This window comes from Balearica regulorum, chromosome 15 (genome assembly GCF_011004875.1).
Source record: "Balearica regulorum gibbericeps isolate bBalReg1 chromosome 15, bBalReg1.pri, whole genome shotgun sequence".
Classification (NCBI taxonomy): Eukaryota; Metazoa; Chordata; class Aves; order Gruiformes; family Gruidae; genus Balearica; species Balearica regulorum.
In genome coordinates, this window is record NC_046198.1 from 7,111,840 (window position 1) to 7,133,994 (window position 22,155).

At 38.4% G+C, this 22,155-nt stretch overlaps 1 protein-coding gene across 2 annotated transcripts in view; it reads right to left on the reverse strand.

Annotated features, from left to right (window-relative positions):
• Positions 1–22,155, reverse strand: part of LOC142604009 (uncharacterized) — a 105,001-nt gene that overhangs the window by 22,224 nt on the left and 60,622 nt on the right. For both annotated transcript variants that reach the window (XM_075767753.1, XM_075767755.1), the window contains 19 exons: positions 21,578–21,771; positions 20,604–20,906; positions 19,569–19,798; positions 18,607–18,663; positions 17,712–17,873; positions 16,848–16,925; positions 15,968–16,324; positions 15,026–15,382; positions 13,612–13,962; positions 11,540–11,671; positions 10,652–10,801; positions 10,065–10,181; positions 8,200–8,373; positions 7,281–7,488; positions 5,849–6,015; positions 4,360–4,472; positions 3,574–3,655; positions 2,856–2,993; positions 1,750–1,912 (listed from right to left, as the gene is read on the reverse strand). In XM_075767753.1, the coding sequence (XP_075623868.1) occupies positions 1,750–1,912; positions 2,856–2,993; positions 3,574–3,655; positions 4,360–4,472; positions 5,849–6,015; positions 7,281–7,488; positions 8,200–8,373; positions 10,065–10,181; positions 10,652–10,801; positions 11,540–11,671; positions 13,612–13,962; positions 15,026–15,382; positions 15,968–16,324; positions 16,848–16,925; positions 17,712–17,873; positions 18,607–18,663; positions 19,569–19,798; positions 20,604–20,906; positions 21,578–21,771 (3,533 nt within the window). The remainder of the gene's footprint in view (positions 1–1,749; positions 1,913–2,855; positions 2,994–3,573; positions 3,656–4,359; positions 4,473–5,848; positions 6,016–7,280; positions 7,489–8,199; positions 8,374–10,064; positions 10,182–10,651; positions 10,802–11,539; positions 11,672–13,611; positions 13,963–15,025; positions 15,383–15,967; positions 16,325–16,847; positions 16,926–17,711; positions 17,874–18,606; positions 18,664–19,568; positions 19,799–20,603; positions 20,907–21,577; positions 21,772–22,155) is intronic.

Genomic DNA, 22,155 nt, shown 5'->3' on the forward strand with positions numbered 1-22,155 from the left:
ACCACAAATCATGACTGTTCATTTGCTGATAAAGAAAAAGGCATAGGACATATTCTCCCACAGGTAGCAGGGTAACTGAAAACATGGTCTTTGCTCACACACACACGTGCACCTACCTAAAAGCCACAATGACTTTAATGTGCTGATGTCTGCTGAATATGAAGAAACGTAAGGGAAAACGGGAGTCCTCTATTTACCAGCAAAACAGTAATTACCTACAATAATCAAAAGCTGGATATGTATACCCAAAGCAATTTCCAGCAAGAACAGCCAGGAAAGTAATCTTTATGAAGCTGAGATGGCCTTACACTGGAAGCGGAACAGCTTACAACTCACAAACAAGAAAGTGCAGTTATTTTCTCTATTTTCAGATAGCATAGCCTCAACATAAGGGTTTAGCACCTCAAGGTAGTGGCCAGCATGACAAGTACCTGCAGTACTCAGTGCAGTAGAGTGACAGAATTTTCTACAGTTTCTGAAAAAAGCCTCAGAAATGGGTGACAATAAAATAAAAAAATATAAAATTATATCCAGAAAACATACAAAGGAAGAAGAAAACAGAAAAATAAACAAAAATGAACTTAAAATTAAATGTTTTTACTCTCCAAATTCAAAGGAACACTTGGGCAACATTCAGGAAAAACACTATGTGGGATGAGTCTCTCTATACCTCCACTGCAGTGACTGAAGGACATATCTGAGACGTGGGTCACCCCAAAACCCTTGAAAGAAAGGGAGATTTGCATTTTGGTACCCACTTCATGGTGAGTGACCCTGAAACTGGGTTACTGGGTATTTGAGGCTGAATCTGCCTCAAGCTACATGTGCACTTGTGGAGCTCGGAGCGTTTCTGGCTAGCAAGTCCAGGTGTACACCTCACACATGTGGCAACCTCACAGCGTGGTAAGACTACAGATCCTATAAAGCTCCTCCTAAGCACCTTGACTCCTCCTGAAAGGAAACGTATGTTTCTTTTCTGGTACTTTCCAACTGGATCCTGAAGTCATAAAATTAGAGAATGAAGACCCTGATCTACACTGCAGAGTGTACTACTGCTCATGCTACATCTGCTCTCCCCTCTCTCCCACCGAAGTTGTGTTTGTGAAAAAAATGAAACATTCAGTGGCACAGAACTATGGAACTATATTCAAAATGAAATCAGGAAGAAGAGAGAACGAGCCCCACACATGGGGATTTCTCAGTCAAATCACTGCTCTGAATGAAACCAAATGCAGATGTGAACCCGAGTCAGCCAGCTCCCAGCTAAGTATCCCAGTGCTTTGGCTAGAATGAAAGTAGCTGCAATACTTAAATTCTCTTCTCTGTTTACAAATGGTGTCTAGTCCAAAAGTAGTTCCTAGGTTTCCTTTGATTTTCATTAAATATTTACAATATTCAAAAGCAAAAATAAAAATAAACCCAAATGTTTCATTTAATCCAGAACACTTCTGAAATTTGTTATAAAATAACAATAGGCATTTTAATTTGTTGATGACTTTTCACTCTGGCCAAACTTTTCCCTGGCACTACTAAAGTTTATTTAAGCTTTACATTCCATATCCACAAAACAAAAATGGTGTTCTGAAGTGGACATTTCCAACAGCCAGACTTACCATGAATTTAAAGCAAGTAAGATCTTACAAGGCCTGGATTGAAACCATTTGAATATGCATTTTGAAATCAGATTTATGTGGTTTAGTTTATTTTATAGTCTGCTATCAACACTGGCAAAAGACTTGAGAAACCTACCCTGAACATCATGACCTCCAGGCAACTTTGGGAGGGGTCCAGTGTAAGTGCCTGTTACCTTTATCTCTTTGCCATCCCACAGAGCAATGTGCCTCAGCATACGTGTTCTGTTGCCTTTTTGGTAATGCATCATAAACACAAGCTGCCTTGGAAGAATTTTTAACTAAAAATAAAAGAGTGGAAACATATTAAATCCCAAGTTCTCTGAAAAGTTAAAACCTACGTGTGTAGTTTTGATACTGTAAAGTCCTATGGAATCTAGCTTTAGAGATGAGTTTATATAAGGTCCAATACCCTAAAGCCCACTGCTTTTTTTATAAGCAGCCATTCATTTCTGACTTCATTTCTACAGTAAGTCATCTTCTCACATAATGCAACGTACATTACCGGTATTGTGCTGTGTTTTGGATTTAGTATGAGAATAATGTCAATAAGACATTACTTGTTGCTGGGTAGTTGTTGTGTCTACACTAAGTCAAGGACTTTCCAGCTTCTCACACCCTATCAGGGGCACAACCAGCTGAAGAGCACAGCCAGGACAGCTGACCCAAACTGGCCAAAGGGATACTCCCTGCCATAGAACGTCATGCTCCAGACAGAACTGGGGAAGTGAGCCGGGAAGCAGAATCACTGCTTGGAAACAGAATGGGCATCGGATTGTTTTATTTTCGTTTTGCATGTGGGAGCAATTGCGTTCGTGCATCACTTATTGTTATTAATATTCTCTTCCTTTGTTATCCTATTAAACTATCTTTATCTCAACCCACGAGGTGTTTTTTTTTCCCATTCTCCTCCCCATCCCCTTGGTGGAGTGGCTGCGTGGTGCTTAGTTGCCCGCTGGGGCTAAACCACCACACCTATATATGTGCTCTGTCTATAGGAGCAAACAAATCTAAAAAACAAACAACAATTTATACCATTGGACAGTCAACTAATCTACAGTTGTATGTTTGCTCATGGTACTGGAGAAATCAAGGGCAAAACACCTTATAGCAGCTGGAGCTGTATTTGACCTTCACTGTTCAGCAGCCAGCACCCCGAATGCCATACTCGAGAAATAGGGCTGTCGCAGCTTGCCTTTTGCCATCTGAGGTGATGATACCAACCTGGGACATTGTCTGTATTATTTCAATGATATTACTGTAGCTGGTTCCAGTGCAAGTCAGCTTAGCTGTAGCATTGAAATCCCTTTTTTCCATCCTGAGGTAGAATTTGGCTTTTGCTTCACTCATATCATAATTTACCTTTTCAAGTTCCCATTAAATTAAAATAAAAAATAAAAAAAGAGAGAGAAAGAGAAAATAAACTTAAATATTGTGCTCGCATTCTTCACACAGTATTTTGTATTATGGTCCTCAGAACCTTACAGAGATCAGTTTTTCCCTTATGTTTGCATTATAGAAGGCACAGCTACAAAACAACATAAACACGCATAAGAAATTAGGTTTTACGTGAGCAGGAGTAACTGAGCTGCACTTGACTGACAGATAACCCCATTCATCTTCCTTGCTTATCCTTGCTGTTGTGTATTTCTGCACTGCCAACAGCCAATATCTAGAACTGCTTTCTGCCCAGTCTCTCTTTTCTTAGTAGCCAGAATAATTGAAAACATTCCTGAGAGGAGTCATAATTAATGCAGATGCATGGAAGCAGAGTCAAATGGAATAAATCCTTTCGAGTAGGTTGGGATCTTTGAAAACAAAAACATCCTTAACAACAACAAAAAGGTCAGAGATACTATTACTAGAAATAATGCAGCTTGACTCCTAAATTAGGAGTCTAATTTGTAGTGATGTATGTGACAGATAAACGGCAGATAGTTACCTTAGAAGACAGTTCTGCTGCACTGGGGAAGTACTGTAGAAAGAAGGGATGAGTCTGGAGTGCTTTTATATTCAACTCTTCACTAAAGGGAAGAAATGTACTTTTGTTCAACAATATTTCACAAGGTTCGCACTCACTGACAGTACAAGTTCATCTGAGTAATCTCTGAGTCTGCCACAGCTCTTAGAGTCACAAATTGCAGTACCTTCCACTGAATGCTTACCCAGCTCACATTTTTTTGATGCATTCATACAAAGGCAAAGGAGACCAATCAGCAGTGCTTCCTCTGACCTCAGTGAAAAATCTGCATGTGCATCCCAGGGACAGAACGTGGCCCACTGGAACAGAAATTATTTTGGCTGGTAATTTACTAGCCATAGTAAATGCATCAGCTTTTTAAAAATGAGATAGGTATTTTGGAAACTGACTTGGCAAGCATTGCCATGGTTTCCAAACTTTATGATTAGTAGAGAGTTTAACAGAACTTACAAGACTTTCAGTACTTGTCTAACTAGACCTAGAGTTTTCTGGATTATTTCACTGTCTGCTACTTCGATGCTGTGGGGGGTAAGCAAAAAGACAAGCATGCCCCAAGCTGTGAGGAGGGGAATTTCTGCAGCCCTTCATAAGCTTCCTGAAGTATACAGGCTGTTTGGTGTGACTACGCACTCTATCAAAGAGCTGTTATCCATTTCACCAGTGGTTTGGTGACTAAACCAGCTACTTTTTAAATGGAATCACAGGGGCCTAATGACATTTTTACAGTGCTCAGAATGACCCTTTTACCCTTCTTGGTCTTTTTTCCTACTGATGGTAAAGGAGAAGTTTGTGCTTTTTTCATAGGTCAGCCTCAGAGCTCCTTCAATTTCATTTTCAGTCAGGACTTCTTGAATTGTCATCTGTGAGGAGAAAAAAAATAAACAAATCACACACCATAGCTTCTACTCAGCATTTCACCTAAACTGAGCACAATCTCTTGACTGACTAAAACCTATCATCTTGATTGAAGTTTATCTTCCAGACAGGCCTTCTAGATGTTTTCTAGACCTAAACCAAAAGCACCAAGAGATGTGTTCCTTTTTTTCTGTATGTTTCTATAGCTACTCACTTGCATTATTGACAAATACTAGCCTTAGTTTCAATGTATCCTTATCTTGTTTAAGTCTATAGGCACTGGTTCTTGTTTATGTCTTCTCTACTCTTCTTTTTCATATACTGTAAAGAAAGTGCCTTTCCTTCTTTTTTTGATGAAACAGATGGAGCTCCACAAATCTTTTACTCCAGGGTATATTCTTCCTCCCACACCTACTGGCTCCTTTACAGCTTTATCCTGAAACTGCTAAAGAACCCCTCTGGGGAAGATGAGCACAGTATCCCACACTTAAATATCAACACATTTTGTGTTTGCCAAAGTCTGTGGGAACAGTAATTTCTGAAGTCCCATGATTACACTCATACCTTATACATGAATAAGGCACCTAAAGAACTAGCATCTCTCTCTTTCTTTTTTCCACTCCAACATTTAAAGGATAAAAGACATTTCACTAAAGATTAAGGGGAAAAAAGCAGGGGATATATCTAACACCTTTTAACAAAATGTTGGCATTAAATATTCACTTGAAACACTGACACTTAATATGCAGGTTTAATATTGATCTAGTGTTTATTTTCAGAAAAGTCTACCTTCAATCTTGTATCCTAGCTACTTATTGTCTTATTTGAAGAGAAGGTGAGGAATGACTTAGATGTGCTGTTCTGTGTACTACCCTCCAAAAGGGGAGGAGACATTTCAACTAATACTACTTTCTCCCTGGGGATGAACAGGTACAGCCGTTGTTGATCCTATCAAGTAGTTTGTAATACAAATCTATTTCTGTTTATTCAACACTGAAATATTTTAGTTATCTATGTTACAAATACTTTAACCAAGCCAAGGAATTCTCTAGGTATGAAGGACAGCTGTTTTCTACCAAAAGTCCCTTCTATTGTATCAGCTCAGAAGTGACAGTAAATGAGTGCCTTCCTGAAATGATTAATCCTGAAATCAGGGATTTCAGGTACCTGCTTGAGATTCCTTGGAAACAGACCATTAGCTGTGTACTTAAGTTGAATAAGAACTCTGATAAACTGGTCCAAGTCACCTCTCATCTGCACTTGTATAAACCTGGAGTTTATACACTGAGGCCACTGAAAAAGTTCTGGATTCATGCTAGTGACAGCATGATTCAGATGACAGCTCTAATCAAAGCACAACAAAAGATCCACAGTTTATTACCTTAAGAAAGAAGGGAAGTCCCAGATGATGGAGAAGTGATATTGAATGCTTCACTTCTGCCATAAATTCAAATATACCAAACAGTTGAAAGTCTGTGTCAATATCCATAGTCACAGTTATATCTTTGTCATCATATTGGACTTCACAGATAGTCTTGGCTTTGTTGTCTAAATAGCAAGAACAAAATAGTGCCATTTTGAAGGCTCATTTTCAAGGAATTTCAGTACTGCCTGCATAAAATGAATCCAGCCAGCTTTTGGGTTAAGACATTCATCATGACAAAGTCATCCATTCAGGATGATAAGAGCTTCAGCCTGTGGTTGGAGGAGTGCAGAGTTTTTTTGATGTCCTTGAACATACAAAGTCTTGAGTTAACAGAGCTTGTGTATCCACATACAAGTGTTAAGTGACAAGTCAGTTCCCAACAGTAATGTGTTTTTGCAGCTAGAGCTGACTAGCTCATACAGCCACCTGTAGCACTTGGCAGGTACTGGCCACCTCTTCTAGAGAAGATCTCTAAGCTGTTTTGACCTCTAGTGCCTCCTTCAAAGTTTGACCAACACTGCTCAAACAACACAACTTAAGGATCTTTCCCCCCAGTTTCCTACCAGATTTTCATATTTGAAAAAGAAAATAGACTGCTAAGAGATAAAAATAAGACGAGACATGTGAAACCCCAAAACTCTTTATGGAGAAGACAAAATTACAGACATGTATGCAATCATACAGCGACCACTCTGGCAGCTGTCCTGAAGGCCACCTGGTGTCCTGTTGCTTTTTTCAGAATGGGTGAAAGGAAGTGGTGCCACTAGTATTGATTCGGTGCCTGCCAATCTCAATAATTCCTACCTCTTTGGTGCTCTCACAGTTGTTAGGTTTTTTTCCAACATGAATATACTCCCATGTGGGCATTAAAGGTACTTGACCACAATGTAACTCAGCAATTGAAGGATATGCAGATAGGATGTACGTCAGGGCAAATTTTGAGGATAGACTGGCTTATTCAGGATGGGTCTTTCTCCCCTCCACAGATCAAACAACAAAAGCCATTTATAATTACTTTCAAAATCCACTTTGAACTACACTGGAATTCACATTTTTTGTGCTCTGTAACAAGGTTTTTTGTGTGATATTGGAAAAGACGGTTTCTTATATTATGCAGCTAGGTATCTTGGGGATCACCGGTTTTACCAGGTGTTGTACCACAACATGTACCACATGAGATCTTTCCTGGAATTAAAAAAACCATATTTAATGTAGCTAATAACAGATGCAGTTTAAGAATGGCAATTTTACTTACATACAAGAAAAAGCCCCTTTTTAGGTACTACCAGCATATCTTAGTTAGTTTGTAGCTGTTGAAGGAATAGTCAAAACATCCTCAAAGAGCTATTATATAATAAGAAAGCTGCAAGGAATGACAGGTTCCTACCTGATTTCTGTAAACTGAGAATCAAGTTGATTGCCTTAGGGTAACCAGATGCCTCTAGTGCCTCGCTACTATGTACACTTTGGCAAAAGATATCCACTTGGTGACCAACATAATAGGAGTTTATGATGTATGCGATTGATGTTTCTCCAGCTGCAATGTGGATGTATCTCTCTTGAGTAGTGTTTTTCCCTTGAAAAACCACATCTATCTAAAAAATGACATGTAGATATAAGTTCTTGAAACAACATTTAAATACTATTTAATTTTAAAACAGAAGGCAAATGGAAGTGAAAGTAAGTTCTCTCTAGGCTATACTTAGGTCAAAAATCTATCCATTAACAAAAAAATCTTAGCCTTTCACTAATCATCTATGACTTTCCAGTACAAAGTCCATTCAATTAAATGAATTTCAAACTACACCAGCCTCATTGATTTATGTCAAATTCTCATTAGGTTCTCTTTTATCCCACAACAACATGACTCCCTTTATATAAAGTATCCTTGATCCATGCATATTGCCAATATTTACTAGATAGCAGGTACTCCAATAGTTCCCTGAAAATAGTGCTTAAAGAAGTACTTCTTAAAGTACAAAATTTCCATCAAAGAACACAAGAGCAATATTCCAATTCCCAATGCAACCTGCTGAAACTGTTCTCCTGTAGGGTTACAATATCAACAATACACACTGTGCTAACACTGATCAGAATAGAATAATCTGGTCCAGAAAGCAGTCAAAAAAGAAATTTTCTATTTCAGTAGTTCAGCCTTTAGCCATCCATAGTTTCTAAACATCAGAAAGTCTCAGCTTCCATCCTGTACCTTACAAAACAGTAGTTCTCATTCAAGCCATGGGCTATTACATTACAATAAAGGACAATAATTTCAAGGGAGAAAGAAAAAAAAAAAAAGAAACTACCTGTAAAGATGATGGGACTCTGGCTTGTAGCAGCCATGGCCAAGTATGATGGAAATTCCCAGTTATGTTAGTACTTGTTTCAAACTCCTGGATTTGTCCTTCGAGAACCATTAGGTGAGCACTGTAATGCACTTTCATACTAAAGCTCTTGATCACTTCCAGGTTCAAGATAGCCTGTGTGCAACAAAGGTAAATTGTGAAAAGGCAGTTTGTAAAAGGCAAAGCTCCTGTTAGTCAGGGTTCTTTCTTCAGTTCAGGCAGTATCATCTCAAAAATGTGTCCAAAAAGATCATCTTGTATAATTTTATAACACAACATAGTTACAGATGTCCCTCTCATTTTTAAATTCAACATTTTAACACATATTCTCCAGTATGGCCATGCCTTAAACCCTATTCAAGCAATTACATGATTAATAAAGAGTAAGTGTTGTGCTGTAGGCTTGTGTATCTTAGATAAAAAAATATGCCAGGAAATCAGTCTGGGAGGAAAACACCATTTGGAATTAAACTGTGAAATCATATCAGTACTCATGTCTGTCTAGTCTATACAAGGTACACTGCAGAGCTATCAGACAGACTAGGCGTATGAGCTAAAATGCACTGCCCTCCTCATGCAGTGCATGCTGCAAGCTCAGCTGTGTCTTGGGGCTGTTCACACACTGGGAGCCAACCTCCAACCTCTGATTCCCATAAAAAGTTCTGGTTCAGCAAGCTTATTCTCCCAACCCCTTGAGAACAAACTGAGCTTCTAGACTCCCCTCAAGAATAAAGTGAGCACCTGGACTCCCCTCCACCCTGAACTTTAGGGGGGAAAAAAGATAGCGAGAAAGAGTGCAGGAAGGAGAAGGAGGAGGGAGAAAAAGAAAACATAAACATCTTTAAAACAGAAGCAGGTAGTATGACCCATGTATATTGGGAAAATATCCAAATTCAGGAAAATCTTATCCCATCAGGAGCATAAGCAGCAATGTGTTTTTCCATCAAAACACTCTATCTAGACAGCACCTTCCCCAACTTCCTTTCACTTCTGATGGGTTACAGAACTCAGGAGTGCAATGTGAATGGCAAGAGAGTGACTGATTTGTTACCTGCCCATAAGAGTGACATTTCATTTTACCACCACAACGCTCCCTGCTTCATCTTATCCTAGATCTTTCCAAGATAGTCCTTGTATGCACAGGTACAGACTTAAAATGTCCTAAACCATTCATTTTGCACAAAAAATTACTGTTTGCACGTCCTGCAATGCGCTTTCATGAATACTCCACCATACTTCAAATTACATCCTGAAGGACAGAAGACACTGCTGGTCTCTCTGGCAACTGAATTAAAGGTAAGGAAGGCCCAACTTAATTAGAGTATAGGTAAAGAAGAGCACTGGGTCTAGAAATAATTATAAATGAAAACAAAATCTGAGGTGGTGTGACAACACAGACATCTTAATTCAGAAGGATATTTTTTTGAAGGTTAGATTGTATTTTCAAATGTTGAGAACAATCTTTCCCACTTGTACCTGCAACATTAGGTAGATTGTTTACGGTCGTGGTTTGCTCCACTTGGGCTATATTTTGTAGCAATAAGCTTTTTTCCTGTATAAATCTTGACTTTTAAGTGAAGCACTATTACGAAGCAACTTTGAAATCTGTGCTGTGACCTTATGCAAGATGGCATAACAGAATAGGAAAGATGATAAAGATGCCAAAGTTAACAACTGAATGAGTAAAATTCAACCTTCTTTGACAGAGACACAAAAATTTCACCTGAATAGCAAATGCACAAAGTCACATTTACATCCTCTGTTCTTTGTCATCTGACTTCTACAGCTAGTGCTTCCATCTCCTCTGTTAATGTCTGCTAACTTACCTGCAACTCAATCCTGTCTTCTATTTGCAAAGTCTTCAGTGCCTCTATGTTATGAGTAAGTTTGTAGTGAAGAGACACAACATCCAACTTCTGGACAAAGCTCAGTTCTTCTGTAATCTATTATAGTCCAAATAAAATATGACAAAAGTTAACTGTGGCACATCTCTGATATTGAGACTGCTCTGATTAATTGTAATTACTGTACTAATTACACTTAGAGTAAAATTATGAAAACTATATAGAATTTATGGTGAAGTATTGTTTAATTTTAAGTTACAACTTTGTACTGTAATAGGGAATATGCTGCACCAAATGAAGATACTTGATGAAGACAGTTTGATACAGTTTGCAAATGGGAGTCATGGATCATTGCTGATGTCAAATTTGCTGCTAGAAGGGATTGCACAGGAGTGGCTGAAAGATACTGCCTTCGTTTAATTAAGACCTTTAAAACCAAACCAGTCCCTGTTGAGTATTCCTATAAAGGCCTTACACAGGTATTTCAAATGGTAAAACAGTATTTACCAAATCAATTAGCCTACTTTTACCTCTATTTCACATCTTAGTAATACGGAGGAGACACGTACTTGCTTGCTGTTCACACAAAAGCGAGTAAGTCTTTTATAGAAGTTGTTGTTTTTTTCTGATACCACATCGACTAACATCCTCATAGGAATGCCAATGTCAGCAGCAGCTTGAATGTTATGGGTTAGTAGAGCGTCCAACTCTTGTCGTTCCTGTTAATATTTCACAGCATATATAGCAAAGCATGTAGAACCCAAAGCTTGCCACAATACACAGCTCAAACCAGAAATTTAGCAAATCTGTCTGTCCTATATTTAATACTAATTAAAACCAACTGAATTGAACTTAAGGAAGTTACACTGGGAAAAAATGAAAAAAATCAAGCCTAACAGGATAAAAAAATTATATATTTCAGCTAAGAGAGGAAAAATTCTCTCTGATGGCAAAGAACTCTCACTAGCTATCTGTTTCTCTACAGCACAGAAATACACAGAAATTACCAGCTATGGCAAGAAAGTGAATGATCAAAAGGAAGAAGATACTTCTCCTGCACTGATGTCAAGAGAAGCCAAATTGTCAACAGGAAAACAAGAGATTCACAGCCTTTCTTGTGGTATTGTCTTACTGAAGAAACAAACAGCAGTGTCTCAATTAATCGCTGCCTATTATTTTGCAATGTAAATCACTCTGTAAATTGCAATCTTTTTTCTTCTTGTGCATTGCCGTCTACTTTCATGATGAATGAAGAGTGTTATACTGGAGTACCTGTTATATATCTGGAGAGAGATCACATCTGGTTTACTGCATATTACAGGTGCCAGATCTTAAAAGATTTTATTTTTATTCTGGCATTTATGACTAAAGCTTGACTATTTATTCCCAATAAAATAATTTAGAGTATGTCACTCAATACTTCGCACATGCAGTCTAACAGTCTGCAGGATACTTACATCAGTGACTTTCAGCATAAGGAGTCCTTGCAATTTACTTTCATCGACAGTGATCAACGTCTGTGAATCAAGGTTCATTTTATCCAACAAAATATAGCCTGACCCATCAACTTTTACTGGTGCTCCAAGATCCTGTACAAGAAAAGAAAAAAAAAATCACCACTTTTACACTTACCCACAGATACACTATACACCTGAAACTTTTTATTCCTACTATGTAGCTCTAATAGCACCTAGCTGTAAATCCAGTATATCAGGCAGCAAATCCACAGGATGTTTCACAAATCTTGATAGCTTTTTAATACATTTTATCCATTTTCTCTTTTTTATTTTGAAGATGTCTGACATATTTTTGATGAATGAGCCAGCATAAATAGAACACAGGACAATGTGGCAGGTTTTCCTGCCTAAGTGAAAAGTCAATTAATTTTCTATGCTTAGCATCGCTTCAGTAGCCCAAAGCATCCATAAATCCAGCGAAATGAGACAGTATACATGGGTTTATTATTGTAGCTCTGTTTTTGGAAGAGGGCAGGTGAATCTTGTCTTTCTATATTCAGGTTTACCCTGACTTGCATATTGAAGGGACGGATCATTCTGTGGTAACACTTCTCAAACTTTCTGTACGCACCTCCCCTCCTTTCCATTCCTGCCTATATGGCACAGACTGGTGGGATCTGTGAGAGGCCAAGCACCATCAACCAGGATTTCCAATAGCAATACAAATTTTCAGTAAGAAAAGTCAGTGCACAATCCAGCTAAATTTAGAACTGCTACTTCAGGAAATCCTGCTGCAGAATTTCTGCTCCCCCACCTACCTACAACATTCTGGCCTGGGAGAACAAACTACTGGGCAAGAATTGAAGAAAAAAGTGCCCCATCAAAAGGCAAAAGGAGGCCAGGGTATCATGCTAACTAGCTGAGAGAGGTCACGGCACACCGCCTTTCTTTACTTAGGGAGCTCTGAAAGCCGCCTTGCTCCCTAGCTCACACAGCTCCTCCCAGGCCACGACATTGTGGACTCCTTCAGAGATGGGGACTCCCAGAATGTCTGATGCCAACCACGTTGACTGTCCCAGAGACAGGGCTTCGCTTCCTTTACTTTCTATGGAAAAGAGACTGTACTGCAAATGATGGAACATTCGTGTGATGTGGAGTGATTTTCTTCTACAGAACTCCAGTTTTCACTGTGTTTTTCCACTGGCTAAATCTTTTCAACAAAGAAACTACATTTTTCTTATCCTACTAGTTGCTGTTCAGACTCAGAGTCTATAGTGAGATCCCCACCAAACCCAGAAGTTAAATCTCATAAATGAAACAGGAGCTGTGATTTGGCGGTGCTTGGTCAGGCACTATAAATGGTAAGGTTCAGCTCAGGGACAATTCTTTGGCCAACATTTGCAAGAATTACCACAGAGAAATAGCTCACCACAGCAGTCTAAAACAGCTTGCTCAAAATAAATGTCACTGGTTTTCAACTAAATTCCCCGAAATATTTCACAACTGAGGTCTTACAGGAACTCGTAACTGCTGTTTAATGCTAGCTTTTTCACTCTGTGTGTTCTCCGCAATGGTTTTCGTACATTACACATCAGTTCGTTAGCAATTTCAATTTTCTGTAGAGCTGAGTGAAAATTTTCTGACCTGAAGATGATCTATTTACTTTACATATTTTTATACTATTTCAGAGTTTGGTTGTCAAACTGCTGAGAAACTGTAATTGCCGATAAAGCCAAAGACAACTCTGAATACTCATTTTTTCTGAAGATTAAAATCCTACAGATTTCTCAACCATGCTTTTAAAAAAATACATCAGAGCTAGTACCAGCAAGTCCATTAACTGTAACTACCGATTCAAAGAAAATTTGGCTTATTCCATTTAAAATACAATGAATGACTGGCTCCAAAAGTAAGATATAACATTAAAAGAAAACAATGTTTTTCTTGTTTCTCAGCTACCATTGAAATTATTACACTATTTTCTTTTGACTTTAGTAGGTGCAGATGTATAAATTAGTAAGTCTAGATATATAAATTCAAGAGTAATGAAAAAAAAAATTTCCTTCCAATACCTGAATTGTTTGGCATTTGTTTTCTATACACATTTTCCACTGAAACTTCTTTTCAGGGTCGAAGTCCCCATTCATTTGAAGCTCACAAGCACCTGATTTCATTCCTATTCCAATATGATACTTTAACTGGTTTTGTGCAGTGATGGAGAACTTATTTTCCCTTGGGATTTCTGTCAGTTGAGGGAGGTCATGCCTGAATTGAATTTCCAGTGTAATCTTTGGCTTGCACTCTGCTCTCACTTCAAGATGGGCAGCCTTGCCTTCTGTTTCAAGGACACAGAGAACTTCTGCCTGGCACTTCTCTTTCTGAATAGATCCTGTGAGCCGTGACTGAGTTGGAATACTGAGATCCTATCAAGGTACCAAAACAAAAAAAAAAATTCCTTTGGATCACAGATACACTTTAAGACAAGTCAGTATTGAGTCTTGTCTTTTTTTTTTTCCTTTAGCATATAAGGAGATTTTATGCTACAATATCAGAGACAAAACCTATAATCTCTGCATTGCCATTTTTCTCCCTCCCAACAGTAAGATGGCAATTTTGCCTGAATAAGGTCTGAAGGAAGATTTTAGGACTGCCCTGCAGAATTTACAACTTGTGTATCTACATGAAGTTTTACATTTACAAAAATACAAAATGCCTATTTCTTCAGATTGGCAAAGTTTACTGAACATCTTCTGCTTCATTCACACCAGATCAATCTCAATTTTCAAATAAACTAACCCACAAAAAAATAATAGGTGTAACAGACATTCTTGCATCTGGTGTTACAAGTTTTGGGTTTTTTTAAAAACTGAAACTTCAAGCTTGTCTTGTGCAAATGAAATGTTTCCTCTCATTCGTTCAAAGTATTTGTGAAAACAGTGAAAATTCTACTATTTTTAATATTTTAAGTGGTTTTTATTCCCTTTTGGTTACAGATGACACACACTTTCCTGTCATTTTGGGGTTTATATTGCCACATTGTAGTTGAAGGGGTTAAAACTGTTATTTAAAAACAAAACATAAACACCTATGAACATCTGGGAAACCCCCTAGATTTGCAATAGTCATTCTTTCTAATGTAGTCAGTGAGGCTAGACGGAAAAACCAAGGAAATTTCACAATTTCTACTTTGATAAAAAAGATAGACCAGAGGATGTATTTTTTTGACAAATAATTCAAACTAAAACAGCTGTTCACCATTAGAGGACGGTCTCAGTCTGCAAAGGCAACAAGCACCAAAGACTGAACTAATACAGTCTACAGAGAACACCTATGAACAGGACACATTAGACACTTTGTCTGCCTAATGCTGTAAGACAGATGTGTCTTTAGAGTGGTTTTCTAACACTCAACATTGTTATTTTAGCTAAAACCCCATATAGCCTGCATTTGATCCCAAATCTCTCTTTAAAAGCCTCCAAGAGCTACCTGCAGAAGGTGACATTCTGTTTCTGTTTCCAGTGTCCATTCAGCTTTATTCTGAACACAGAGATCTCCTCTAGCCTTAAGTTTGCATTTGCCAGCCTGCAGCAACAAAACGCCCTCAGTGGTGGAGTCTGTGGCTGCTGATAATAGGACAGAGTTTTCAAAAGGCAGCCCAAGCTGACTCAGCCAGTGAACTGAATGTCTGAGCACCCCTTGGAGCATATATTTGTGTTCGCAGGAAGTGTCTATCTGCACATCAACTGTTCTGTCATCACACTGGAGGTTCATTAACAAGCCAACGTTGCAGATGTTCTGTTGAAATGAGCCCCCAAAGGCTACAGCATGAGGCAATCCCATCCTCTGCAACAGAAAAGATTATACTATTTAAAGCACACAAAGTTAAGCAACTGTCTTCCTAATTTGTTTCTAATTTATGAGAAAGCATTTCTTCTTTCTGAACCAATATGCTTTTGGAAAGGACCATAAAAGACAGCTTGTTTCACAGAGAAATCAGAAATTTCTCTGAAGCAAGAGAAAAAAGAAACCAAAAATATATGGTGTTAGAAAAAAAAAATCCTACAACAATCTTTTCATGAGTACTGTAGAAGAAAAAGTTTGTAATCCCAAAGAAAATCTCCAGAATTTCAAACAGAAAGGACATGCTTTTTATCAGATTCTAGGACAAAATTTTATTTTAATTAAAAACTATTGTTAAGCAACTATTTTATGGCAACAGCAGTAACATCTACCATTGTACTACTCCAAATTCTCATCTTCACATACAGTCCCTCTGCAAGTGCTCTGACCCATTGCTCTGCCAGAACAACTTTATTGACCAAAACTGTCCTTTCCATAAATAGTAGTGTCAGGAGATAGTTCTCTGTGACTCATAATGATCTGAAATACACAGACTATAACGTCATACAGAAAACAATCTAGGCTTACCTCTAGACCGATGCACTTGTTTCTGAAAGTAAGTACCCACTCCGTATCCGTTCCATTGCTTGCCATGCTCACTTCTCCATCAGCTGTTAAACTGCAAGGCCCAAGGACAATACCAAACATGCCCTTATACTTGTCACTTCTCATGGCAGACACCAACACTTGGTTCTCTCTGGCAATTCCCAGAGACTGCAGCAAAGGCAAAGAATGCTGGAAGTTAATTTCCAAATGAGGCTGGTCATTAGTGGTGGCATGGAGTTGCAGGTCAGCAAACATGTCATGAAAAGAAACATGTCCAAAGAAGATGACAGTAAAGTTGCTGGTAAACATTGACGCATTCAGTGAAACTCTTGCTGGAGCCTGAAAAATTACAGGAAAAACTGTTGTCAAGTTTGTTTTCCTGTCAGGCCATATACTGTTTCTAAATGCTCATGTTACTAAAAGAGAACTATTTCCCTACTACCCTGACACAATTTTGTATTCATCCTACATATTTATAAATACTTAAAGAAATGGAGAGATGGCCCAAAAATGTTTATTTTAGAATTCCATAATAAAAATAACAGAAAAAATCCCCATCTCCACAAGTCCGTTAAAACAACTACCAATACCAGAAAAATCAACTGCTATCGCTTTTACTAACATCCCTTCTGGTTTTACTATAAGTAAATAGAGCTCTAGGAATGTGAGAATGTGTTCAATTTCCCTCAGACTTCCTTACATCTGTGAATATTAAAGGAGTGAAAGTATCTGAAAGTGTCCAAAACTTCCAGCTAACTCAAATGCATTTCTACATCTCTGACGTCTTCCAGCACTTAGATTCCCTTAGTCATAGTTAAGACAGTATGTTGCTGACTGGAGAGTTTATAAATTAAGCCAGTACCTCAAAATGATGAAATCTAATTGCTCCATTGCAAAGACCAGAAAGTTGTTTGTTAGCAGATTCTCCACTGCAAGCAACCTGTTGGCATTATAAACAAAGCACATTCAGAGCATGAAGAGAAGCAGAGAGGACTAAAATACAAAGGAGCAAGCTAAAAGGCTGCTTTCAGGATAAAAAGCATGAAGATACTAAAACATAGCTTCAAGATTAAAGGTTAAAGATCTGTTTCAAAAGATAAATAGTTTAGTGGATCTAAGGCTAAATCTAAATATGCATTATCAGCATAAAGACAGAAGAACATCTTCAAACAGTAGGAAACCATTACTTGCTAGACAGAACTATTTTTAATATGCTGGCTTTTGATTTTGACAGAAGACAATGGTATTTCTTATGTTTGGCATAGAAAACACCACAGTCACAAACAGACATTCAGTATTTCAAATGCCATTAGCTGTGTCCCCAGTTGCAGAAAGTGAAGTCCTTGGGGAGTGCTGTTGGCTGTATGAAAACTACTGCCATTATTACTCACACTGCTGCTAATATCACTGCATCCACAAACAGCCACATGATCCACCCGCAAACCCTGCTTTAGCAAGATGAAAAAACTAGGACTGCATGTTAATCTATCTGGGCAAGCACCCACTCTGGTTTCATGACATACATGTTTTGTTACCCAGCACATCTTGAAAACCTGCTCCTTATTGCTAAGCAAACAATTTTTAGGCTTTCTGTACTGGCCTTGTTTGAAAAAAATCTCTCTCCCTTCTGACCCGCTAGCTTGCTCTCAAGAGGTAAATTTAAACAGTTGAGAATGCACAGTAGAAAGCTACATCAAATACATCATACAGCAGGATTTCTGCTAACCTCTAGTACATGTGGAACAATGTCAACTAGTCCTCCCACATCATGGTGAAGTGAAAGAGAAATTTCCATAGCACTGCCAGTAGTTTTCTTCTCTATTTCAATTTTGAGCTGTTCCATCTCCACTGTGGTTGTTATCCTTGCAGCAATCTTTTTGGTGAAATTCTGTGCACAAAAGAAACCAAATCATGGAAAGAAACAAAACCCAACATCCCAGCAACAACTGGCAAAGGCAGAGTCTGTTTCGCCATGCTTAAACATCACAGCCTGTGTCAGGGCAGCAGCACTGGTAAAATAAAAGTGCAAATTCATCTAAGGGGCTTCATTTCAAATAGAAATTTCCCTATTATGCTAGACCTTCTGAATGCTGTGAATAAGGGAAACTAATTAGTGTAGAACAATTTTAAAACAGAATATATAACTTGGCAACACTTGAGTCAGGCCCCACAAACTCAGGCTTTGCCTGTCTCATGCTCCACTACGAAAGAAAACAATTAGTAAAATAGTTGGAATGTAGAAACAGGATAAGAGAAGCCGTAAATTAGGGAATAGTCCTTGGGTATGAACTAGAAAAAGACACAAAGTTTGAGGCATCCTGATAAAGGGGGCCCAATATGCCAACAAGCCTGGTACCATCGGGGCAGGACAGATAACAAGGTTGCTGAGCTTGCAAAATGGAGATAATGAAGAAGAGGTCACCCAACTGTGTACACTGAAGAAGAGGAGAAAGAGGAAGATTTGAGGAGGATGACCCCTGACGACCACCTGAGAAAGAAACTGCGCAGGCATATCAGGACATTAGCATATATTCATGAGTTCCTGGAATAATAACGAATATATATTAAATTTATCAGAAACCTAATGAATATGTAACTCTTTTGTAATATAAATCATGTACAATTTGTTTCTCGTCAAGACGCACGTTCATGGAAATACCCCGGTGCGACTCCCAGCGCTTCAATGAAGGATACCTGCTTAATAATCACATTGGCTACTGAGTGAACTTTTTTTTGATTCACTGCGTCCCAATATTCCTACTGGCTCCAAAACATGTTGAGACCATTCAGTACCCTTCAGGATTTGACTCCTAAGGCATACACCATTAAAGCAGTGAAACTACTAGTAAGCAGGGCAAGGGGAACTGTATAAAGTTCTTCCTCTGCACACCTGTGTGTCTCGCTGTACCGCAGTGGCTGAACCCACCACAAATGTTAGTATGCTAGTGACTTCAGCCTTCCAGCACATGTTAGAACAAGAAAATATTTGAGCCCTTCTTTTATGGAAGGATAATTTGAGATGCAAAAGAGCTATATGTTGTTCACAGACCTACAGCAGAAATGCAGACAGAAGAGTGGCCAAGCAACACTGTACCAAGAAACATGATCCGTGACACTTCTGTGGGTAGAGATTTCAAAATGGAAAGCCATGCTAAACACTCTTCCACTCTTTAGTGGACATCCAAAGGATGACATGAGAACTAGTTAAATCCAGTACCAGTTGCAATGCAGTACCTAGACTCACTGACACTTACCTGATGGCTACATATATTAGGTTTGCCTGTCCACTTCCCATTTATAGGGAAAAATAAAATTGGATAATACTTCTCTTGCTATGCAGCAAAGCACTTCACTTAAATGAGAACTGAATGTACCATCTCATTTAGTCTAGGTTCAGCTCCAAGACTTCAGATGACAGGTACACAGTATGACAAGAAGCCAGAAAACACATGGCTTTCACATAGTAATTTAGTACATCCCAAACAAATGCAGATGCTTTTGGAATAAAGTGCACAGGAATAACCTACAGTTATTAAAAATGGTTCTGCCAGAAATTAAATAATCCAGGCAGAACTCTTCTTACCTCATAATAGCCAGCAGCTTCCATAATAAAAGGGATCCCATGTTTCTTTATCTTTGAGATGTTGTGCTTTAAACTCACAGATAGCTGGGATTTAGGAGGCTCTGTGGACAGTCTGTGACCTCCAAACACAGCCGTAATACTTTCACTGCCACTCTGTAGGGCTACAGTAATGGTGTGATTTCTTGTGCCATGGTCACACGTGGCAGTAAGAATGCCGTCCAAGGGCAATCCTATTGACAGGAAAGGAAGCAAAATCAACATGAGACTTCTGGGTTATCATTGTAAAATATAGAAAAGATGTATTACAGATTAAGAGAAGCATTCTATAGTTTTTCATAAGACAAAATAGACCTTTTTTTTAAGTGTGATTATGCAGTTAGCTGGATAGTTAGCACTTACTGATATTTATCGTAAGATAGGACATTACCTACCGTATGAAAATCATATTAAAAAAGGACTGTTAAGTTAAAATGTGGCATGCACTTTGGAGGTCAAGGATTCTTCTTTTCTTAATAAAGGATATCTATAAATGGGTATTGTGTCCAACTCCAGTAGTCAGCTGTTAGAAAGTTTCAAAACAGATTTCTTCAGTCCAAAGGGACAAAGTCAATTTAGCCATTCAAAATTATTGATAACTTCAGCTCACGAAAACCCTCAGTTTTGCTTAGGAAACAACACTTGGCATATTTTAGTCTTCAGTGTGATTTAGTCAGTGACTTTCAAAATTTCAATTCGGGCCCAAATCAAAACAGGCACAAAAATATGCTCAGAAGAACTGATCAGCATGCAGGAATACAGATGTACGAGACAGAAATAATTTACTCTGAAGTAGTTCAAGGAGTTTTTAAATAGTTTTGCATCCATTTTAGTGCATTTTCTCAACAATATTAAAAAGAATGTTGCTAAGACTGGATAACATTTTGTTCTGCTGTGAGCAAATGCAACTCATCTTTTTCCACTAGTCAGCACTCATTTAGATAAATTCACCTTGACACCTTGTTACACCACACCATCAAGTCAGAGTTTTCTTCATACCTGCATTTTTAAAAAAGCTGATATTATGTGTGAAAGTCCCACTGACTCTGCTGTGCCCATAGCTCATGATATTGGAAAAATCTACAGAAAGGGCTTTCTCATCCACCTGGAAGCTAGCTAGCCCCCTTTTCATCTCTCTACTCAGCTCTAGGTGTCCTTTGAGTTTTGCCTCCATTGGGATTGCCTGACTGCCATTCTGAAATATAGTGAAAATGATACTGTGTACGGTGGTGTTCCCAAACACATTTCTGTTCCTGAGATGAAGTCCATACAGTGTTTTGTTGACCATCACCTTGATGTTACCTGTAACAGGCAGAAATTATTACTGTGGAGAAAGTTCTTTGGGACAGAAATACCCAGAATTTTATAAACAAAATATAAATTAACCATTACTTTAATACCAGGAGGAAGTAAAAGAATTTCCTTTTATTATAATGGATAATTTAGCCTAATCTAGAGAGCACATCAGTTTACTGTTGAGAGAGTTTCTCTACTAGTAGAAGTGTCTGTGTTCAAAACAAATTACATAGTAGTATTTCTGGCAGCTGCTTCTTTCTATTCACCAAGCTGCTTGTGCCTTTAGGCCATGGACTATACTGCACTGCCTTCTAAAGGAAGATTTACAGAGGGACTATGACCTATTACTTCTGTAACTCCAGGCTAAACAATCCCTCTGGAACTCTGCAGTGACCTAGTCCACCCATGGAACCATTCAGAAGAGCAACGGCCTCAAGTCAGACCCCCAACACACATTTCAGAAGACCTGCATAGGAAAGATGCCACCCACTATTTCCTTCCATCAATGAAAATCATCAAACTATGTTAGTTCACTATAAAGTAGTTTCAACCCAATGACCAATGGTTCATTTTGCATGCTAAATACTCTGCATTATATGCAGTTCAGTAAGGAATACATTAAGAAGCTTCCTTAGATAGCTGCAGAATTAGCAACAAAACACAAAGTAAAAAAGTACCATCACGAACGTTGTTTCTGCACTTCAGTAATCCATTCAGAGAAAGAAGATGAGGTACGGCGTTTAATTCAGCAAATGTGTGTTGGACTTTTCCATTTAGGGACAAAGCAAAACCAATTTTCTGCTGCCTGGCTCCCATGAAATCCATGTGAAGCCTATTTTCATTAAGCTTCATCTCAGAAGATATCAAAAGTCTAAAAAGACAGAGATAAAAATTGCTAGTAAGATCTTATTATTATTGTGTTTCATTCATAATTGTCAAGACAACCTCCTCTTACTCAAAGCAGGATCGATGAGAGTAGGGTGCTCAGGACCGCATGTGGTCAGGTTTTGAGTATCTCCAAGTATGGAGACCCCACAGACATTCTGGGCACTTGTTCAGTGTTGTGAATCCGTGAATCAGATGCCTTGCAATAAGCACATGCTATTCACCAGATGTTTATAAAACTATTCAGTAAAACTACTCAATAAAGCCTCACAGATTGGCAGACTGATTTTTCTTCAAATTTCCTGGATGGTTTTGTTATGCTCCCTAATAAAAGAAAAAGATGGAGTTGGACAGAGTTAGACAGAGTTGG